Source organism: Pithys albifrons, chromosome 10, assembly GCF_047495875.1.
Source record: "Pithys albifrons albifrons isolate INPA30051 chromosome 10, PitAlb_v1, whole genome shotgun sequence".
Lineage (NCBI taxonomy): Eukaryota > Metazoa > Chordata > Aves > Passeriformes > Thamnophilidae > Pithys > Pithys albifrons.
This window is the reverse complement of record NC_092467.1, coordinates 26,390,127-26,412,802: the sequence shown is the minus strand read 5'-3', so window position 1 is coordinate 26,412,802 and position 22,676 is coordinate 26,390,127. Positions and strand designations below refer to the sequence as shown.

The following is a 22,676-nucleotide window of genomic DNA, read 5'->3' as shown; positions in this document are numbered from 1 at the left end:
ACAATTAAAATGTCATTACTTATTATAAACTCTCTAGTAACTTTTTAAATAAAACTAAGTAGGCACGGTTTCCACAGCCTGAAAAACACGATGTGGTTGGCAGTAGATTCCACTGAGCTTTCTAAAATTTTCCTTGGATGGAAAGATGTTTCTTCATCTGCAAGTAGTTAGTTGGAATTTATGTGAATGGAGCACAAGCCAGATGTTGGTAGGCAATGGGGCTGAACTGCGTAAAGTACCAATTTAGTTGGTAGACTTGACAGCAACTGGAGTGGTGAGACCAGCAGTGAAAGGAAGACAGCTACTGAATTCTGTCTCTTTTCTTTCACTTTAAGAAAAAGGATGTATTTTTTACTTGATCTAAATAAAGAAACCTTAGAAGAAAAAGTGTGTGTGGGGGGGGGTGTTAGGGGGAGAGGAAAAGAAACCCCAAAACTTCTGTGGAAAAAACACTGAATCCTGAGCATTAGTTTCCATTATATCAGTCTGGTCACCTGCTTTACTACTGAAAATTAAATTTCAATTACAGTGGAAACAAGTTCTTTTAATTTAATCACGTATCTATAGCTGATATTTGTCCAGGTAGCTTGAAAGAAAATCTCTTGTTATTACTTGCAAGGAACTTTTCATAGTTACAGAAGGTAGAGTTTGGCCTTGTGGGCTGTGTCTTTCACAGAGTTTCTATTTCCTAAAACTCAGTGTATTAACTGCTGCTTACTCTGTTATCTTTCCTTATAGCCTCATTCACAGTGGAGGAACAACCATGTTCTAGAAAGATCAGTACAAAACTTATGAATAATTAGCAAGGGAGACATCTTCAGCACACTAGAGAGTATGATGACAGTATGAAAATGTGCTACTTTTAATCAAGAAATAGATATGTAAAGACTTTTTTAGTCTTCCTTACTTTTCCAGGTTATAAATGAGGTATGTTTGGGTATGTGAATAATCTCTGAAAATTGTTCTGAAAATAAATTACCTCCTGAATTCATCTTCAGTTGCAGTGATCTCTTAAACCTAGAGTTTCAAATTACATGTAATTTATGTTACACTGCACTTCTAGCAGGCTGGACTTAATGCAAACTAATTGCATTTCTGTTTCACCTTAGAGACTTCTGATTTCTTTGCACGAGATGACAGCTGATTTGTGCTGATGAATTGCAGCTGTGGGAAGTGCATGCCTGTTGCCATTTTAAACTTGCAGATCAAATATAGAACAGCCTCTTGAGCTAACGTTCAGTCAAGTAGTCTCCTGATTTCCCATCAAGTTGTTAATTTCAGTGAGGAGCTGGAAGTCATTGTGTTTAGTTAGACCTGTGCCTTCCATCTGTGCTCCTAAACTCAAGCCACTCTGGTTGGAAGAGTGAGGTTCTTCATCTTCCATGTGGTGACACTGAATTGCTCTTTGTTATAAAAGGGCCTTGAAAGCAGATGTGGCCAACACCAGTAGTGCAATCAGTACTGATTCATGGAGATAAGTTTTATCTTCTTTACGATTTCAGTGTGTTATTGCCCAACAGATCCCTTCCTGGAGGAGGCAGGCATTTGACCAGGGCTCTGGAGAGCAGAACAGTGGAAAAATGTGATGACTGTTGTGGAAGAGGTGATGTTATCCCTCATCTGAGATCCTGGGAGAATGTGTGCAGCCTCTTGCCTTGCCTGCTTTGGAATCAGGAAGCCCTTGATTGTAGGCCTTTGCAGTTTATCTTATGTTTTTTGTACCTGAAAACACACTAATTTGCCCTGTTTTTAGAGAGGTAATTTAGAGAATTAAATAACTGACTCTCCTCTGTAGGGGCTTTAAATAGGCCTTGAATTGCAAAAGAATAATTTCAATAGCGTCTTAAAAGAATAGTTGTCTCCAGGGCAAGACCTGTGCAGTTTTCTGTGGCCATATGTGGCCAGAAGTAGTGAAGGTGTACAGGGATAATGTTTGGGTGGTGTTACCTCCCTCATAAACACTTCATTTTAATATTATATTGTTGAGAACTAGTCTTGCTCCAAAGTGAGGGGGTATATTCACGTTCATTCATAAACATTGATGCATCAAATGTGCATACAGACCATCAAGATTTTATTTTTAATCCCAGTTTAATTTTAGCCATCTAGTTTGCAGTGTCTTGGGGCTGACACCAGAATAGAGAGAATGAAATGGGATTTATGTCTTCCCACATGTTAGGAGTTACTGGTTTTTAGCTTTTCTAGATTTGTTTGGTTTGTTGATATAAAAAAAATCCCATGAACCCAGAAAAAAATGCCAAGGTTTCTGTCAAGTACAGGTACAGGAAGTACCAATATTGCCACTTCTCAAGTTTTGTTTCAAATTTTGGGTGGACTATGTGGAAAAACTTGCTGCTGACAAATGCACATTGACCACTTTATCAGTTAGCTTATTTTTACTTCCTTACTAGCTTTTGAGTAGCATGTAGCCTAAGATGCATTTTAGAGGAAAAGAGATGGTGGAGGGAAGTTTATTTCTTCACCCTGAATATCAACTTGGTGGCCTCTCAGATATAAGAAAATTACAGTCAAAAGGAGAAAGATTTTGCAATAAAACATTTGTTTCTTTCTTGAATTATGAAGAATTGTCTCTTTTTCCCCTGATCCTTATTACATAAGTGTTAAGCTTTTTGATAGTGGTGTATATTTTTACATGTCCCGTTCATCATGTTTAAAATAAGGTGCAGAGCACAAGAGCTACAGAGAGGGGAAACTGGGAGTGTGGTGTGTGGTAAATTGGGCACACAGTAGTGCAGGTTGCTTGTCTAATTCACAGCACACTGGGTTGAAAATGCAGTCTAGGACTTGGTGAAAGTGAGTATGAAACTGCCTGGTTAGAGGCAGATACCTGTTTGGCAATCAAAAATCAGAATATAAGAGAAGACCTTTTAAAGGCTTTCTTGTGGTGACTTCTAAGCGATGAGTAAAGCATGAATTGCAGCAGAGGTTTTCTGAGCTGTGGTTATTGTGGACTTCAACTGTTTTTCTTGGGAAACTCAGGAAACCAAATTGCAGGTGTGTCAATATATGACTATAAACAAACCAGTAAAAGACTTCTAAATAGCAACAACTAATAGTGTTTAAACTGAAATGAACATTTCTTCCTAGGAAGAAGGTGGTTGTACTTAGGTGTCTCTCTCAAAGTGACTTTCAAAGTACAAGAAAACTCAAAATAGCCCCTCGTCGAAGGATATTGTCTTAAAGTAACAGCTAAAAGATGTCACACTGCCAATTATGTCTCTGCATCTGCTTGTTCAGGTGTGCCCATGCTGTGGGCAGGCTTTGGGTCCTTGAATCAGTCCAGGTCTTTCCCCAGATCTGCATCAGTTTAGCAGTCTCAGGTTCAGAAAGTTTAGTTTGTCTTGGCTGTACCATTGTATATTCATGATAGTAGAAGTTCTTACTAAGATTACTATGAAATTACAATTCAAATGGCATGTTTTTGTGATTTCTCTGTTTGTGCCATGCTTGCATTGGGGCTGGCTCTTAAGACACTTTCGTTGGTGGCACTGCAGCGTAGGGTTGAGTGAGTTGCCGGGACAACATTTAGTCATTGTTGAGTGGCAGCCAGCTGAGAACATTTAGCTGGCTCTGTAGGTGTAGAATAAGCTATAGGATAAATGTCAAATGCTGACAACGGAGGAAGCGCTGCTATCACTGTATAATAATCCCTAAATGAAACTGCGCAAAGTAGGAGGAATGAATGCCGGGCTTGTTCCAGGCACAGCAACTATTTAAGATACGTGACTAAGACAGGGGTTCTGGTGCCAGCATGACTTGCACAGTTAGAGCAACTCAGGGCTTGGTCTTTGTGCACAAACACTGAGAAGGGACCCCGAACGGGGATGGTGACCTGATGATTGTCACTGGTTGCAGGTGTCAGGGTTGGGCTGCAGGAAGGTGCAGTGCTGTCAGCACCAGCCTGCTACAATACAGCACTTCCAAGTGTGTGAGTTTATCCTGAGAGTTTTTGGAAGTGGAGTACTGCCCTGGTGTCCAGGGTCTACACGGGCAACTCTGCTGTGTTACCGACCCACCACCCCTGCCGGGAACTTCAGGGACTGCTGGAGCTTCTTGTGATCCTAGAGACAGACATCAAGGGACAATGATAGACTTGGGGCCGTAGCCTAGACTTCTGGTGGAACCACTACAATGAATGGAATCATGAAATCCAGTTAATTAAAATTATTTTAGTTTGTTCCTCTGTCTTTTTAGGAATATTTTATGCATTTGACCTGGAAAAGAAAAGTTGATGATTGATAAAATAATTATCCTCCTTGGAAGTTTCAAACATATGCTTAGTAGTATTCCATTGTTTAATCTGTGTTTAATATTTGTTGATTACATTAAAAAAATCAGTGTTGGATTGGACAATCAAAATTCTAACATATCTGGGTTTTTTAATCTTCTGATATTCTTTCTGTGCATGATACTTTAGCGTAAGTAGCCTGGGTCTGTTTCCTTTATTGCACTTCTGTAGATCCTCACTGTTTTTCATACAGCTCTGTTATATCTGAAGTTATTTCAAATTTCTATAAAATTTGTAATTCTATGTGGGTAATTTATGTAATTATCACAGTAAATTATGCAGGTTTCCTTGCAACTAAATAGCAATTCTTATTTGAAGAATTGCTACTGCTTTTGGTTTGTAACTTCACTGTCATTTTAACATCATTCACTTTAGTGTAGATTGCAAAAAATCTTACCCATATCTGTAATTGTCCTTATACTTTAAGAATAAAATTAAACATTTAAATTAAAATTAAGCATTTTAATGTTTATAAAGCAGAGATACTTACTCTGCTTTTAGTTATTGGTGTTCAGAAGTAGGATTTTGGTTTAAATTACTTCTAACTTGAAAGTGAACCTGAGTGATGTATTATTTTATGCTAACGATGGGTAATGAAGGGATTGATTTCCTGTTCTCTGGGATAGCAGACAGCTCTCTTTTCTTAACTGTCTAGGACCTGCCATTGAGGTTGAAAAAGTAAAACCTGAATCAATTGAGCCTGAGCCTGAGGTACAGAAGACCTTCAATGAGGAGGCAAATACGTCAACCTACTATCCTGCCCCTGTTCCAGTAATGGACAAGTATATTCTCGAGAATGGAAAGGTATTTTGTATTAAATATAGCATGAATAATTTTCAAATGTCCATCAGGTGATGTTCTTGTGGAATTTTCATGATCTTGGGCGTTTTGCATGGTAGCAGCTCATAGAAGCTTCCTCAGTTTTTGTAAAGATGTGCTGTGATGCTGAGAAAAATAGTGAAGTTACACAAATATGAACAGCATGGAAAAATACCCTCAGTGATGACAGCATTGAGTATTGTGCAACACAAGGAATATAGTTATTAAATATGCATGCACGAGTAAATTGACATCCATAAATACACCAAATATTGACCAAAGTCAGTAACCCTCATTAAAAAGTTACGTTAGTCTATTTAACCAAAATACTTTTTCCTAAAAGGTTTTTAATGTTTATAATGTGCTGTAGTCATATTGCAGAGAAGCTCTCACATTTGGGTTGGAGTCCAGGAGGTAATTATGAACCCTGGAATGGAAATGTGCTCCCTTGAACCTGGTAGGAGCATTGCTGATGAGTTGAGCTGATGCGATGCTAATTTCCCGATACTTTGATAAAGTTGAAGTACCATCTAGATCTAGTTTGCCAGAACCTGACTGATAGCTTTTTAGACTTAAGCATGTTGACACTGTGTGTGGTCAACTACCCAGGCCTGCTTTTACAGCTCTTGCCAGTATTGCTAAATGAAGAATATATTTTTTGTGCAAAACTATATGTCCTTCAGAATTGCCTGTGCAGATCCTGTTTCTTGGTATATATATGCATTTGGTACTATAATCTGAGACCTGCAAGGAGAAAACATCCATTCCACTTTTGCCATACAGTGGAATTACTGATGGAGTGGCACGAAATAATGCATTGTCAGATTTTTGTTGAGAGATTGACCGCACAAGTGTCTGTCCTTCCTGAAGGCGAATTCGACATAATTGTTGAGGACAGAATATATGTGAAAAATAGTAGATTCTTGGTAGTTTGACAGGTGTTTGGTTCTTGCCTAAGATATTGAAATATGTTATTTCCTTGTATATTTTGTGTATATTTGTGCAATGAGCACTTAGGGTATATTACTGTGCGAGTTTGGTTTACCTCCTCTTCCCTTCCATAGGGTCCATAGGGCACCTCCTTTAGTATTTGTATGCAGCTTTTCCTGCACCTTTTTTTCATCTGTCGGCTTCTTGGCACATCTGTTGCTGAAGTTTTCTCTGTCTTTATAGATATTAATATCTCTTTAATTTTCTTTTTGTAATTTTGATTCTTGGTTTGCCTGTTTACTGGGGCTACAGCCAGCTCAGATGCCAGAAATGTGAACTAATGCATTTAGAGTGCTGGAGAGTGGTTTTCTTCAGTTTTCCTTATTTATGGCTTTGTTTCATTATCCTTTATTGACGTGCACCAATAGAGTAGTTGAAATATTTTTTACAAATCTTGCCCTTTGTAGCATCAAGTTTGATCTGAGTAGGATTCTTTCAAAGCAGATAAATCTCTTCCCTCCAGAGGGAGAACAGAGTTACTGAAAAGGAGCCCATGGCATTCATTTAAAGAAAAGAAAGAAGAAGGAAAAAAAAAAAGTAGAAAAAAAAAGAGTTCATCTTCTGAGACACATTTTAGATCTATTGCAGATGTTGGCACAGTTACAATGGTGAGCATTGCTTTGAGTTTGCTGTTGTTTCTGTTGCATTGTGCTTGAAGGTTGATCCTGCAGTTGCTGAAATTGGGAGCAAATTTCCCATAGATTTCATCAAGCCGAGAGTCAGGCCCACGGGGCAGCTCTTCCAGCAAGAAGGAAATCTCTTCTGAATCTGAAGTACTGTGAACCTCTGTAGCTTTGGGATTAATAGAAAACAGTTCTGGGCCCGTTGCACAGAGAGGTAAACTGAGACATGGACAAATTAAATTCCTTACCATAACAGTGCTAGAAATAGACAAAGAGAGAAGTAAGGTGGCTGTGGCTGTCTGTCACATAGTTGCTGTTACCATTCATACTAACAATAATTTTTTTAATAAATGAGGCATGTTCAAAGAAGAGATGCTCTGTCTGAACCATAAATATTAAAAATACTTCCTGTAACTTGTTCTTTCCTTTTAAATAGCTTCAAGCTAATGAATAATGTAGTAACCTAAGAGACTAAATAGTATTTTGCAAAGGTAAACCCTAATTTTCGCAGAGTGGAATCAGATTTTTGATCAAATGCAGCAGTCTCTACAACTAATGTAATACAGACATCCAAAGATTGGTATGTCACAACATTCCTACTCTTAGTTATTTTCTAAGTAACTTATGGTCATTTTTCCAGATAACTTCTCCAAGATCATAAATAACTGAATTGTGAGCCCAGACTGCTTACTCTTGATTGAAGTTGTCTTAAAAAATATGTAGAGAACACCAAGAGTGTGAATTTTTTAAAAGCATTTATGAAGAGGCTCAACAACAAAGAAAGGAAAAAAAAAGGGAGGGTGATCATTTTGTGGTTTTTACTAGTTTAATTTTTGTCCATTACAAGATCTAAATACCATACAGACTTTTGAAAAGCTTCTTAGAATCCCTTTGGTGTAGAAGATTCTGCAGGAAAGGCAGCTTGCTTTATGGTTTTATGCTTAGAGGAAAGTAGAATTTTCATTTGCTTTTTATAACATAGCTGGTAGCCAAACCATTCATATTATTCTATTTAAGTTTTTAAACAACTAGTTGCTTTTGAAGGATGCCGTCGTAATAAAAAATTTCTTGGGGTTATAGCCCTCATTAATAATTAAAGCTGGCTTCCATTTAAAGGAGAAATGGTATCTGCTTGAATACAGGCAGTAAAATTATGGGTATATAAAATTTTACAGTAGCTTTGTCCAATTTTCATTGCATTTAATGGGACTTATGTGATACTGCTCAGATCTATATGGGTAGCAGGCAGAGTTTATGTAAAGCCACATGAAAGGAGTAAAAGCACAGAAAACTGCAGGCAGAACAGTTAAGGGAAATGGAGTCTCCTGATGCAGTTTTGCAATAGGATTTTCTTCACAGGATTTTTTTTAATCATGAAGTGGCAGTAAATTTTTATTAAAGTGTTACAGAAAGAACTTCCCTTGGACCAGATGTAATGAACCCTAGATTTTGGATACGTAGCAATCTAATTGATACATATTTTTAGTTTGTTGCACTTCTGCAGATTATCTGAAAATAAATGCAGTGAGCTCTGATCAGCAGTTGGGATGCCTAGATCATACCTTAGCTTGCTATGGATGATGAGCAAGTGTGTGTCCCCCTGAATGAAGTTCGTCACCATGTGAACAAAGCTTTCTGTGTGCAGAGGTAGCTCAGGGCTCTGTGCTCTACTCCAGGAACTGCAGTATAGACATACAAGGTACAAAATATTTGGGTTCCACACAGGGCCAGCATGTGCATCCTGGCTGCACCCCTGTCAGACTGTGCTGGTTACAAGTGTAGTTACTTCCTTGCTGCTGCTGCACTGTGTCCTGATTGTCAGGACTACCAGCTCAAACATACATAGTGGCATCCTAAGGACAGTACTCAAGTTCTTGTCCTGCATTTGTCTTAAAGACTGGAGCGCTGGGAATCTTGTGGTAGAGACATAGGGTCGCCCTGTGGGAGTCAGCCCAGCACAGCTGGTGCTGAGCAAGACTAATAAGCAAAACTAGACTTGAGTGTCTTCCTTTTGGAGGCTCCACAACAGCTTCACACTGCATTTCCCAGTGGCCACATGTACAACCCCAGCACCTCAGCTGCAAGCTCACCAAAGGGGTTTTACTTTAAAAATGTACAAGGCTCCAGCAATATCTTACCTCCAGATATATTAGAAGAGCTTTTGGTTCTTTTAACACTGTAAGAGGGAGCACATAGGAGAAAAGCTGCACACAGTTTCTCAGAGGGTACTTTTACTGGTAAACTATAGAAAATAAGAGTACTTGGCAAAAGTTTAAAGGGTAGCATTGAACCAAAATAAAGCATTGACTTAACCCATCCTAACCCATACAACTTAGCAAAATCCAGCCCATCCAGTCTTAAGTTGCCCAAAATATCAAGAAGCAAGATAAGGAGAAGTAAGAAAAAGAGAATTACAGCTACCATCCCTAGATCCCCATGGTTGTTCAAACCCTCTGTCTCCTGGACTCCTGTAGCTGGACCTAGGCTGGATTTTTTGACTAGCAGCTGCTCTGGGATTGCCCAATGAATCTTGTAGGGGCTGGGATGCAGTGCAGGGCATCACCTCACCTCCATGAAAGTTGTCCTGTCCTTCCCCAGGACCTTTGAGTTGGTCCGAGCCAGTAACTAAGATAATAATCCAGTGTCTCACACCATACTATCCCTCTTTACTACTTCAGTGAAATATCTCTACTTCCCGTGGTTTGGATAATGAGAAGTTTATGATGTTGCAGCAATGGGTCATTGCCTGACCACAAAACAATGTTCATTTGGTACATTGATCACACATAATAGGCACACTTCTTGATAGAACAGAAAGTTTTACAAAGCTTCCAAATTCTCTTGGTTTATATATTGCAATTGGAGCTCTCAAAATCCTTTCTCCCCTTCCAGTTACTTTTTAAACAATCAGGCTGAATTTTGCCAACAGGTACAGGATACTACTTAGAAAGTAGTTCCCTCTTTACTGCCTCTGAAATATGCTTTGGGTAAAATCTGTTTCAGTTGAAGGGAATTGTTTCATCTTGCTCCTGAGTTAGGCTGGTGCAACTGCTTGGTTCATATGCTGTGCATAACTTTTTAATACTGGATGTGTTCGCTGTTTCATTCTTTGATCTCTGCTCCTGACCACAGTCTTTCAGGAGACAGGTTATGTGGGGGGGAAAAAGTAGAGATTACAAAAAGGAACTATATTATATATAGAGGTTGACTTGAACTCCCTGACCCACAGAGTTGGAGAAATTTCAGAGTTAGGCAAAATGGATTTGTTCAGCCCTAATTACTGTTATTATAGTACCTAATATTAATGTTCCTACAGCACTTGGATACTGTTGTGTGCTACATACCATAGATAAGTTGTTATTATTACTACCTTCTAGGTCCATCTTGGCAGTGGAATTTGGGTAGATGAGGAGAAATGGCACCAGCTGCAAGTAACACAAGGAGATTCAAAGTATACAAAAAATCTAGCGGTTATGATTTGGGGAACAGATGTTCTCAAGAACAGAAGTGTCACAGGAGTTGCAACCAAAAAAAAGAAAGATGCCGTTCCCAAGCCACCTCTCTCACCTCACAAATTAAGCATTGTCAGAGGTAGGTTATTTGAAAACTTTTGCTTCCTGCTTTGGAGTTTAACCATTAATCACTGAGTTGAAAGATGCTTCTTTTCAGCTCATTTAAAATTAACTGATTAAAAACTGTAATTCAGACTGCTATTGCATTGTGAAGTGCATACATACCCAGGAAAAGTAAAACACATTGCAATAGCTGTGCACAGTGTAGGCCTTCACAGCTGAAGAGCTGTACATTGACTTCAGTAAGACTCGAGGAGATCACCACTTTAAACCACTTGCAGGGCAGGTCTCTCAACCTGGAGAACAACATGTTGTTCTAGAATTCATTTATAACATAATGATTTTTTAAAATGCATATATTCCTTTTAGCAAGACTGAGAGTAGCTTTACCACATTCTTTCATCCCAAATGTAACCAGCTCTGGCATGAGGCACTGAAACCATTATAGCTGTGACTATAAAATGTGTACCTTCAAAGGCAAGAAAGTATTGCTTTACCCTTTTAAGTGGAGAAAATGGAAATAGTAAAAATTAATTGCTGCACTTGAATTGGAATTTGGACAGGAAGTGTAAATCGCTGACCTCATCTGGCAGGGAAAATTGCAATGACACTTTCAGTAACAAGCCTGAGTCCATGTATGTAGTACTTTGAGAGAGAGAAGGCCCTCTCCTTTATTTAAAAAGAAAGGTGAATTTCAGTCCCTTTGTATCATCATGCCTGTGTTGCATCATTTCTGTCTCTCTTGATATTACAGGCTTCTTTTTAAGTCAGAACTGCGTTGATTCCTCATGGAATGCATACTGAAATTGGATTTTTAGGTTTTGTGTCCATACAAAATTGCAGTAGGGCTGAAAGAAATCTCCCTATTTGATAGATTTATTATTCTGCATTTCCTGTTCTTAGTTGCTGTGTGCTCTTAACTGTGATCTCGTTAAGAGGTGTTGTAATCTGCCTTGCAAGTACCGTGTTTTGGAGTATAAAATATGATTCCTCTTTGAGTGTGTGCGTGTGTCTGTGTCTATGTTGTGTGGGGAAAAAGTTGGAAACTTACCTTCGTACTGTCATCTTTCTTAGTATGTAAAAAATGAGTAAAAGACATAGATTTTTTTTTCTTTTTTTTTTTACTAATCTGCTTCAGGAATATATGTGGAAGTGGAAGCTGTTCCATGCTGATTTTCTAGTTCTGGCTGGGGCTTTCTGATATAGTCCTTACCCATGTAGCTGAGTAATGATGTGCTGGCCACATAAGAAATCCACTCTGTGGTGGTGGCTGCCCTTGTCAGCTCCAAATGGAAACAAAATTGGTTATCCAGATGTACAATTGCAAGCACACAGTAAAAGGGCGTTGTTTTTCACTGGCCCATAGAAAAGTGTTCTCTAGTTTCCCTGCTTGAGGCTGTTGCTCCTCAACACTGATGGCAAGGTTGCTTCTGTGAGCATTTCCTCTTCTTGTGTCGGGGCCACTCTGTGTTGCTTGAGCCATTTAAATCACACCTTTCTTACAACTCCCTTTGTTTTGACTACGGCAAGTTTTGGGAGTGTGCTCCAACAGGTACATGGTGAGATGCAGATGGGGCCCTTCCCTTTCTTCTCTTCCATGCCTTTACACTCACCAGCAATTCAGCTCTTCCCTATTTCCTTGTTTTTCTGTGTTTTCTGTCATACTTTGCTTCCAGCCTCAACGCTCATTTGAGTTCTGCTGTTACATGCCCTGGTTTTCCATGTACCTCTTTCCAGTGTTTCTTTCACCTTGTCCTTGATTCCTATTTTTTTAGACTCAAACCCATACAGTCTTCTCTTGAACCAGTTAAACTGCATGACCAATATTTTAGGTGACAAGTTTCCTATTTTAGTGGGACTGGGTAGCTCATAACCATGATTTTCCATGTTGTGTCTTTTGCATTTGCATCAGTGTCAGCAGGTCTTGACCCACCATGGAGAAGAGAACAAAAAAAAAATCACTGGCAAGTGCACAAATAGGTGAAGTGTGAGGAAATTCAAGTTTTCAAGGCAGTGATTTGGATGAGGCACCATAGAAAGAAGTGAAATTCCTTGTTAGTATTTTAGGTCTGCTTGGATCTTTGGTCCATTCAGCAATATGAAGGGGTGTCTGCTGCTCTATGCCAAAAGACAAATAAGGAGCAGAACCCCCAAATCACTCCTTGGCCAGCATCCTTGTGTGAGAACTAAACTACTGTTACTGCACCCCCTCACAGAAACAGAAAAGAAAAAACTGTGATCATCCTGGCTCTCTCTGGGTTGCACTGACCTTAGGAATTACAGCTGATGAATGAGTTCAGTCAAGTGATTCTTTACTTGACATTGTGGCTAAACAACTAGCATGGCCTGTCTTTTCCTAGGAGTTCACCTTACTAGGTGTATCTGCCACAACCTGGGAGTGTTCCTGAGATTTATTTCAGGACTAACTTATGACCTCCAAAAACACTGCCTTTCTTTAGATTCTTAGTGACTTGCCTCTTCTTAGGTATTGTGTTTCTAAGCATAGTTTACCGATGATCAGCATTTCCGCTCTCAGGCTGTATGCTGATTAATTTAATTTATTTTATATTCAGTATGTCTGACAACATAAAAATCACATTGCCTTAGATGTTCTCATCATTCTGTGGACACAGACTAGCTTATTTAAAATAGAATTTTGAACGACAACATTAGCTTTTAATGTGTGTGATATCTCTATAGTTCCTTAAAAATCCCCACTGTGTAGTATGTAATAAAGAAATGATAAAAAGTATGATGCATGAGCACTGTTATAAACCTTGTTAATGCAAAATAACCTTTTATAAAACTTCTCAGAGGTTTCCAAATGAACTACAAAGCATGCATAGTACTTAATTTTCATAACTTTTTAATATGGTGCATTAGAAATGTTGTAAACCATGTTAATGAAGCAATAATCTCTGTGGCTTTCTGTATATGAAGCAATAAACGATTAGTGGAATAGATCACTAGGCAAAGCAGAACAGAGTTGGTTTAACCAATCTCGGAAGCTTACACAGCAAAATACATTGTTTTGGTTATGAAAACAAACAAACAAAAAAACCTCAAACCTGCCTGTCACTAAGGAATTGTGTGTGTGTTGTACCAATTTCAGTAACCTCAGCAGGATTCTGGCACCAAAGTACCAATTCTGTGAAGGAAAATTGTCTCAACTTTCACTGCACTCATTGGTTTTGCAATGCTCATTGCTTGCTTTTCGTATTCCAGTTAAGTTCACAAAGTGCATTGTTCAAACATGCAAGGAGATGGCTCTTGTCCTGAATAATCTTCCAGCAGAAGCAAAATACACCCAGGGACAGGGCATCTGATAACACACAGACATGCAGAACAGATTTAAAAATTAACATAAATGGGTTAAAGTGTTCTGCTGGTTACTGCTTCTCTTTCTAACCATTACTGTTTACATACTGTCCTGCAGGTGTGAAGGTAGGAGTGACTCACAGGGAACTGTAGATAACAATAGTGCTGAGAAAAGAGTAAATCTATGGAGTTACAGACAAATACGAGAGTTAGGCAGGCAAGACTGAGACTGTAAAAGGTTGGCTTTAGCCTTGTATAGAAAGCCTGTTAATGTAGTCACAGCATAACTGGAAGTTTGTCATGCCAAAGATTCAAGCCTGGTAAAAAACAGACTTGAACAAGATAGCCAGTGAATCAAGGGAAGCTTCTCTTGTCTTGCAGCAAATATACACAGTGTTTACTCATGCACTCTCTTGTGTAGTTAGCCCAACTCAGGGCTATATTATTTTCTAAAAATATCCTAATGACTCTTTCCTTTTTTTTTCTCCCCAGAATGTTTGTATGATAGAATAGCACAAGAAACTGTGGATGAAACTGAAATTGCACAGAGACTCTCCAAAGTCAACAAGTACATCTGTGAAAAAATCATGGATATCAATAAATCATGTAAAAATGAAGAAAGGAGGGAAATTGCAAAGTATAATTTGCAATAAATTTTGGATTTTTAATAAAGTCTTAGTGTTTTACTTAAGTGTTGTTTTTTGATTTGTGTGGCGGTTTTGCTGATGGGAGAAGCTGACTTGAAGCGTTGCTCTCTTCCTCTAACTGGTTCGTTTTTGAGCGGTTCTGTCATGGTGTAAACTGCTTTTAAATAATGTAAGATATATTGTAAGTTCACTCACAATGAAAAATGAATTTTCAAAGGTTCTTCCAATGAGTTGCAGTTTGTTCCCTGCAGTTCTGTATGTAGGTTGTAATTCTGCGAACACCGACCCATTTGGCCTCTGTTTAGTTTTACTGGAGTTACTGGATCTCAGCTGCAGTAAACATCTGTTTAAAGGGAAGAACTGTACAAAATCCACTTTGCTATTGAAAAGGGGTTTATTGTATTTTAATAAGTGTTTTTCTGAACTGAAATTTTAATTGTTTGTTTTTATAAATCTTTGTTTTGATCTCTAACAATATATTTGATCAAAAACACACAAAGAACTCTTCTTTTTCACTTATTATCTTGTAGGTAGATCACCATTGCCGTTATAGTTTAAAAAGAATACAACCAATAAACAACGAAGAACTCAATGCTGTAAAATCATGATAATTTATTTTATTAAATAAGTCTAAAAGCAATTCTTTTTGGGGCATGAAGACACTTTTCAGGTTTCTGATTGTGGTACAAAGCTCTTCAGTGTGTCTGCATTACTGTTCTTGAAACACTCTCTTTTTGGTGTATTTGTATTTTTAAACAAACATTGCCACATTTGTGGCAAGATTATGTACATATTAGTACAGTTTTGTCTGGGTCCATAATTTAACAATGGACACTTTTAGTACAAATTTCAATTAAAAATAAAAATAATTTTCTACATTGAAGTTAGACTTGCGATGCAAAGTTATGAGGAGTAGTTTGTCATCTGAATTATATCTAATTGATTGTCTGTAAGCGAAAGAAAATAATCTGAAGTCTTTTTCCTTTAAGGATTTAGAGATAACTTGAGGTCTGGACTGATGAATTTTGAGAATTTGTTATGTTAGTGATGTTGGTTAACCTTTAATGTATTTTACACATCCAGATGTGATTATCTACCTTTCAGGCTGCCTGTTCCCAAGTACCAGCATTTGTTTCTTTCCTACCACTGCAATTCTGCTTTCTGTACTCTTGAAAGACTTCCTGTTTCTCATCATCTTCCTGCACCATTGGGTTACCCTAATGTGAAGCCTCTGTCAATGTCCTGTAAAAATGTGGATAGTTTGGAAAGGAACAGGCTGCCAGGGAAGTGGTGGACCCACCACCCCTGGAGGTATTTAAATGATGTATACATGTGGCACTTGGGGACATGGTTTAGTGGTGGAATTGGCAGTGCTGGGTTAATAGTTGGACTTGATGATCCAAAAGGTATTTTCTAACCTAAATGATTCTATAACTCTTTGAAGGGCTGGGGTGGATGGAAGCAAAAGGGGAGAGGAGGAGGAATGTTAGAGCTGCAGTGCCTCTTTCGGAAGAGATGGAGAAAAACACCAGGTTGTTTCTTTCTGTATGTCACCTGTACTTAAATGATGTCTTAATTCAGGGTGTAAATATTTGGTTTATGCTTTGTACAGCTGAATTTCATGATTGCCTTGTACCAGTCTAATGCCATGCTGCCAAACAGGTACATCCCACTTTCACTGCTCCTTGTGCCTGCATTCCCGTCTCTTCCTTTATACCTACACTGGGACTGTGCAGATGTGTCAGATCTAACTGATTTTCAAAGTTTGTTTCATAAGAGCTGGTTTCAACAAGGTGGAACCAGGGAGCTTTCATGGCAAGGGATGGGAAGAGCAGGAGTGTTTTTACGATGTCTTACGTGTGCCCTGACATTTCATTTAACAGCCTCGCTCGTCTCCTGTTAATATCAAAAGTGTTCTTAGGTAGTGTTCAATGAACTGCAGAAATGTTTATGCTTCCTAATTTGGGATGCTAAATAGCAAATTAGTGTTCATAATGTCAGTGCATGTATCCTTTTATTAATTAAAGAACAAAATAGAGATAACATTGAAGAAACATTTAAACAGCAAGTTCCCACTTTTCAAGCAGACTTGTGAATGTACAATTTTTTTTAAGTGATACCAAGGCATTTTTTTTCTAAAGTGATACTAGTTTGGGGGAAAATGTCCTTAATTTTCCCCGTCTTTTATGGGTTTAGTACTAATGTGTTTCCATTGTAACAGATTTTTTTAATGAGGAGATCATGCTGTACTTCTTAGAAGATAAGCCTATTTGAGACACCATTTTATTAAACCAAGAAAAAGCAGATTAGAATTTAATTAGAGTTAGGACTTCAACCTGGCCCCAAAAATCAGAGGTGGTAATTCTTTCTGCAAAACCAGCCTCATCTTTGTAAGGCTTCTCCTTGACAGACTTGTCCCATCAGATGTTAATGCTGCACATTGTTGAAGAATTTGAATGTTCTCCTTGGGGAAGGTATTTTGGAAGTCTCCATTAATTTTTTTCATGGAGTCTTTATCAGCCAGGTCAGTTTTTATACGAATTGAACAGGGATATTTGGGTAGCACAAAAAGGTTCACTTCCTTCTGAAATGTATTGTCATTGGGGACTAATAAATGTGTCCTTTGGACTGGGCAACTGTCATTTAGTGTGAGCATCTCCTGAAGCCTTGTTGAGTTATATAAAATGTAAAACACCTCTTTATTGTATTATAAGTTAAACTGAACCTTTGGCTTGCTGGAAATAAGTTTTTACTATTAATATGTCATTTTTGCACACTGTGCTTGAATGGCAGGATGCCAGGGGTTTGCAGTGGGTAATGAGTGTGTGAGTAACATCTTTACGCTTCTCTTTACTCTTGTCTTTGCCCTGCCATGAACCAGTATGAAGATGGTAGGAGTCTTTCCCAGTGTGGCTGTTTCAAGTGGGGAAATCAGCTGCAGTTACTTGTTCCAGCAATACCCAGGAAAAAATAGGAAGTTTCATGGGCTGTGCTTTTCTACACTGCAATACTGATGTATAAATTAACTGTGAATTCCATTTTGTTTGCCTATACTGCATTTATGGCCAGGGCTGTTCTTGGTGGTATATTAATTCTCCCATAATTGCACCTACCTGTACATAGTTTGCTTTGTTCATAATGCATCTGCCATGAGTCTCTTATAGGAAGCTTTGTAGAAAACAGCACCTACTAACTTTTTCCTACTCTATCTTAACTTCATACCTGTACATCATGGAAAGAGGAGAGAATTTTGACATAAAATAATATAGGTTTTATTACAGCCTGTCATATACCCCTCGTTCATCATTCTAAGGTTTGTTGCTGCGTTGTTACCTCATACTGTAAACCTGGATTTGTAAGGATCAGAAAAACACAGATTTAAGAGGAAGTGAGTTTTTCTGCTGGGAGATCAATGCATACTGTTTACTTTTTTTTTTAGTCAAAGAAGGAAGAAAGTATTACTGTTATATGAATAATCTGATCTTCTGTTGCCACACATTGCTGCTGTAATTTGTGATATTCATTACCTGATCCATATTAAAATGCCTCTGGCACACTTGCAAGGAAGCAAGATTAGAGTTAACAAAAAGGGCTTTATCTTCTATTAATGATTTTATAAGGGATATAAGCTATTATCTTAAAGGAAAGAACCCTACCAGAGACTTTTAATACCTGAGTCAAGATGTCTTGCAACTTGAAAGTTAGTATTTATTAGAGAGGAAACAAATTGTTAATTTCTGCTGTTCAGAAGAGGTTTGGATTTAGTGGTGCTCAATAGAAATGGGAGATTTTGTGTTTGGACATTTTTTTGAACAACCAGGCTGAAATATTTAGCTAGTTATGTCCAAGATGAACTCTAAGTAGGAATTTAAGGTTGCAGGGCTGTCAAAAGCAGGTACATTCTCCCTGCTGGAGGTCGCTTCTTTGCACTCTACCCTTGATGTCTTATCTGATAGATTACTACAATGCTGCTTTGTTGTCTTAAGCAGAGATTATTGTCCTCTTGGAAGCTTTACACAGCAATAAATGGAACTTTTTGGGATTTAGTGAAATTGTAAAGATAATTCGACTTCATGCTTCCAGAATCTATAGACTTAAAGCTTAAGTGCAGGTCATTGTTAAAATGATAGTCTTGATGCAAAACCTCAAAGGAGTGAGAATTTTCTGAATTGGGAACATTCTGTATTAGCTGTAGCTTCACTGTTCATTACTTGTGTTCACAGCTCTTGAGAAACCCAAATTGGTCCAGTTTCAGAGAGGAAAAGCAATGTTGTGTCACGTGGAGCTGTACTGAGGGTTGTTTCAATGGTCCATCTTTTTGGTGTGAGAATAACCACTTGGCAGAAAGAGACAAAGATCCAACTTGTGCTTCTTCAGAATGAGGTGGTAGTTTTCTCCATACTCTCGAGAATATTTGTCATTCTGTGCATGCCTTTAGTCTTGGACTGATGAAGTCATAATATCAGTTGTTCAGACTTTATTGGTGTCATTTTTTTCATCCTAACAGTGTGGAACTGTGAAGTGATTCCTACAACACCAAGGCAATAAAAACGTTATGAAGTGCAATCATTACATGTTTCATGCTCAATAGCTAATTTTTAATTTCACCATCTTAAACATTTTTCATCCCCTCAGGGTTCCTAAATAGGAAAGGAGAATCATTTGGATTTGGCAAACAGGAACAGTGATTCAAAAAGAAATTAATTTACGTGGTTGTTCATTTATTTTACTTTTGCAATTATTTCTGCTGTTTATGTTTGAACAATAATTTTCATTCCGTGCGTCAGATACCCACTTGTTCAGTCCTGCGGTGAAATCACAGTGCTGTAGTTGTGACATCATTTGTTTACCATAAAGAGGAAAATACCTCACCTGTGGCATCATATGAAGTTGCATTATGGCTGGATCAGAACAAAGGTGAAAGTGAGTCTGGAAGGAGAGGAAAAAGCTGAGCCTAAAGGATGTTTTCTGTGCTGCCTTCTAGCTAGAAAACTTCTTCCTACAAAGGAAATTGTTGCCTCCACATTTAAAAGAATATCAACTTTATGTTCCTTGTTTATTGATAGTAAAACCTTAATGGAACTGAAGTCTTTATATATGTTTATTGCATTGGAATACCTATTTTCATGCTAAATTTTCGTGTTTAGTGATTTGAAATTAAAGAGTCACCACAGAAAATTTCCTGAACCACGCAAGAGAGGGTTGGGCTGGGGATGACTTATCTTTTATTATAGTACAATAATTGCTAAAAGTCCTGTAAAATAGAAGATAAGAAATTATGCGTGTTGGTGCTTTTGTATCCTTTATATCCTTTATAGTTACCAAGAGCTTTCATGCTTTTGGAGTGGAGAAGGATGCAGGTTTCATGGGATAGGTGGATTATCAAAAGTATTGGCTGTGGGCACCCTTTGGTGTTCACCCTGCTGAACATCAGGGATATACTGGAACAGCAGTAGGGGGAATATGCCTTGATAGTTGCATATCACACTGGTACCAGCCCCTGCCACAGGGGAGACACATGAAAAAGCTTACATGGCAGAGTTTCATATTCTTTCTTTCATACTCAAATATATCTTTAATGTCGTCCCAAATGTTTATAAAAATCTTACTGAATTGTAGTTTAGTTTAAAAAAAATGTACTTTCTTTCATGTGTTTTCCATTTTTGTTGTATTAACGGAGTATCAGTTTTATGTGAGTTGTGTTTCTCCATGTTTAAGTTGGGGTATTAACCCATTGGTGTGTGAAAATAGTCCATTTGGACATTTTGGATTTATGACCCAGATGAACTATGGTTTTCCCTTTCTGGATGGAGTGCTCTGCAGTCCTCTGCAGGATTTGTGGAAGTACCTTTAGAGAATAGTTCTCAAAATGTGTAGGATGGGAGGTGGATGGAGCAAAGCATCTGCCTCCAAGTTAATGTTCTGCGCTTTCATTTCTCTTAGAGTCTTAGATTATGAAACACTAAAACTCTGTAAAGTAGAATTTTGCATTTTTTCCTGCATTGTATATTAAAATTCTTTGACACTTGCTGGTTTCTTTGCATTTGCCAGGACACTTTCATCTTCCAGGACCAAGTTCTGCATTACTCAGCACAACCTTACAGGAATAAGCAATCGAGGGTGTAGAATTTGGGGCTAACTAAGGCTGAAGATGATGTTGTAACATCATCTCTGCTTTGGAGGACAGTGCAAGGAGCCACCCGCCTAGCTAGGATAGGGAGGGACAGCCTAGAGTATTGTCCTTTCTTTAGGTATTGTCCCCTCATGCAGCTCATCCACCAAAGGCTGTTTGTTGCCACATTGGTAAATACATGCAACTTCCACTCTGTGGCTTTTCTAAACTTGTAAGATAGCTGAGATCTGCTCAGCCACAGCCAAATGTGGAGGAGGACCCTATGTCTGATGGTGCCAGAAGCCAAGGAGGAGGTTGGGCAGGGGTCATGTAGGCTTTTTCCCCTTTGCACAGAGAATTAGCATGTGCAATTTAGATGAAGTCAGTGGCCACACAGCAAAACCTCAAGCAGTTTAACTAGCATTTAAGGTTTCAATCAGTGAGAAATTTTATTAATTAAAAAAGTCCAATCACTCTTAACGTGCTGAGAATTTAACCTTTAACAAGTGGCCTAATCATTTTATTCTGCACTCAGGAACCTCTATCTAGTGCATTTAGACAGCTGTGTGAGTACAGATGTGGTGTACCATTATTCTGTATAAATCTGTCTGTGCCATGTGAATTCACACCTTGATAATGTTCCTGATATTACCCAGCCCTGCCTGTTTTCCTGGTCTTTCATTGCTGTTGCCTCTGCAAATGGGAGCCCATCCTCTGTGCTTCCCTTATAGGTATGAGACAGGAGTGTTTCATGATTCCTGCCTTGCAAATTGTCAGTAGGGTTCTGAAGAGACATACCTGCTTGTTATTCTTGGAGATAAGTGACACAGAGCTGGAGCATTTCCTTGGGAGATCTGGTGGTGCTGCTGTCACCATAAGGCAGACTTTGCCGTTCAGGAGCTTCACAGAGCAACATTTTCTATTCTTTCTTGCCCTGTCAAAGCATAGATGGTAGCAAAGAATATTTTACTCTAATATGAAGGTCTTGATATGGCAAGATGGAAGAAGTAAATCTTTCAGACATATGTCTTTAAAACATTCATTCCTCCAAACAGAGGTTCCCCTGTTTTTTCAGATGTGCAGTGGCCTGGAAGTTTCCCACCTAATGGCAGTGCTGAGGTGTGTGGTGGGCAGCATTAGGCACTTTGACAGATTATACTGATCTGTGACTTTAATATGCCCTCTGTTGCTTCCTTTTCCTATTGAACTGTATGGAAAACTCACCTGTTGAACTTGGGAAGAAGGAGCCATTTCAAGAATCTGTAATCTAAGTATAGTTCTTGAGAAGGATGTTTTTAGTTGTGGGGTTACAGGCCTAAAGGTGTGCACACTGTGGTGCATCTGCTGGGTGGGTGATTCGAAGAGGTGGTATGGCTCCTACAGAACACATCAGGAGACTTCTCTCAGTTCCTCCTTTTGAAGATTAACTGTGGCTGGACCACAGCAATGCTGCTTAGAAAAACAGTGTTAAATCCATCTTTTCCTTGAGTAGTTTATTCCAGTAGTTGAGCTACTGTCACTGCTTAACTTGTGCCTTATTTCTGTGAATTTTTCCAGCTTAATTTCTTATTCCTGGTTCTTTATTTGTCTGTCTTAATATCTTTCCTCAGTATTTCTCCAGCTCATGAACACCTTGATATACTAAGTGCCTTTAGTCACCTACCACACATTTTCTAGGCCATGACTCATTTTTGTACTCTACCCAAATTCATTTCAATTTTATGGAATTACTCTCTATAGAGTTCTTGATAGCCTCTTAACTACTGTTTTTGGTTTAGTTAATGTGATACAATCTCATGTTTTAGGACACATGTCAATTTGTATTAGAATATAATATACATTAGCAATTCCATTTTGTGGGCAACCATAAATTACTTTTGTAGAAAAAACCTCCTGATATTTAATTGATTCTTGACCAATTGATGTCCCAGTGTATTTCCCTTTTTACTGTATTGAGTATAGCTCTGTCCTGAAAATATTGTTCTTCAAATGAGTATTTCTCTCTAATACACTTTCTTCTGCGACCCTGTGCTGTGTTTGTGCCAGAGACGAGGCAGAGCACGTTGTTCCTGTTTGCCAAACTGCCCATTCATGTGTTCACAGCTTGGCCAGGCAGGTGGGGGATGGGGTTGAACTGGGCTGCAAAGAGCACCGGGTGAAGAGAGTTTCACAGAAAATAGGACACTGAAGCAATCAAACTTAGGAGAAAGGGAAGCCACAGCCATTGTGCTGTTGTAGAATGTATCTTCAAGATACTTACAGAGTTCTTGCTGGAGGATACCTATG

At 38.5% G+C, this 22,676-nt stretch overlaps 1 protein-coding gene across 8 annotated transcripts in view; it reads left to right on the top strand.

Moving 5' to 3' along the window:
- Positions 1 to 22,676, top strand: part of LOC139676330 (BEN domain-containing protein 5) — an 893,330-nt gene that overhangs the window by 544,596 nt on the left and 326,058 nt on the right. For 2 of the 8 annotated variants that reach the window (XM_071565173.1, XM_071565172.1), the window contains exons 9-11: positions 4,965 to 5,113; positions 10,119 to 10,332; positions 14,124 to 15,182. The exons of 2 other annotated variants lie outside the window; for them this stretch is intronic. In XM_071565173.1, the coding sequence (XP_071421274.1) occupies positions 4,965 to 5,113; positions 10,119 to 10,332; positions 14,124 to 14,284 (524 nt within the window). In that variant the 3' untranslated portion in view covers positions 14,285 to 15,182. Of the gene's footprint in view, positions 1 to 4,964; positions 5,114 to 10,118; positions 10,333 to 14,123; positions 15,186 to 22,676 lie in introns of those variants that run through there. 4 more of the 8 variants (XM_071565174.1, XM_071565180.1, XM_071565178.1 and 1 more) reach the window with 4 other exon arrangements.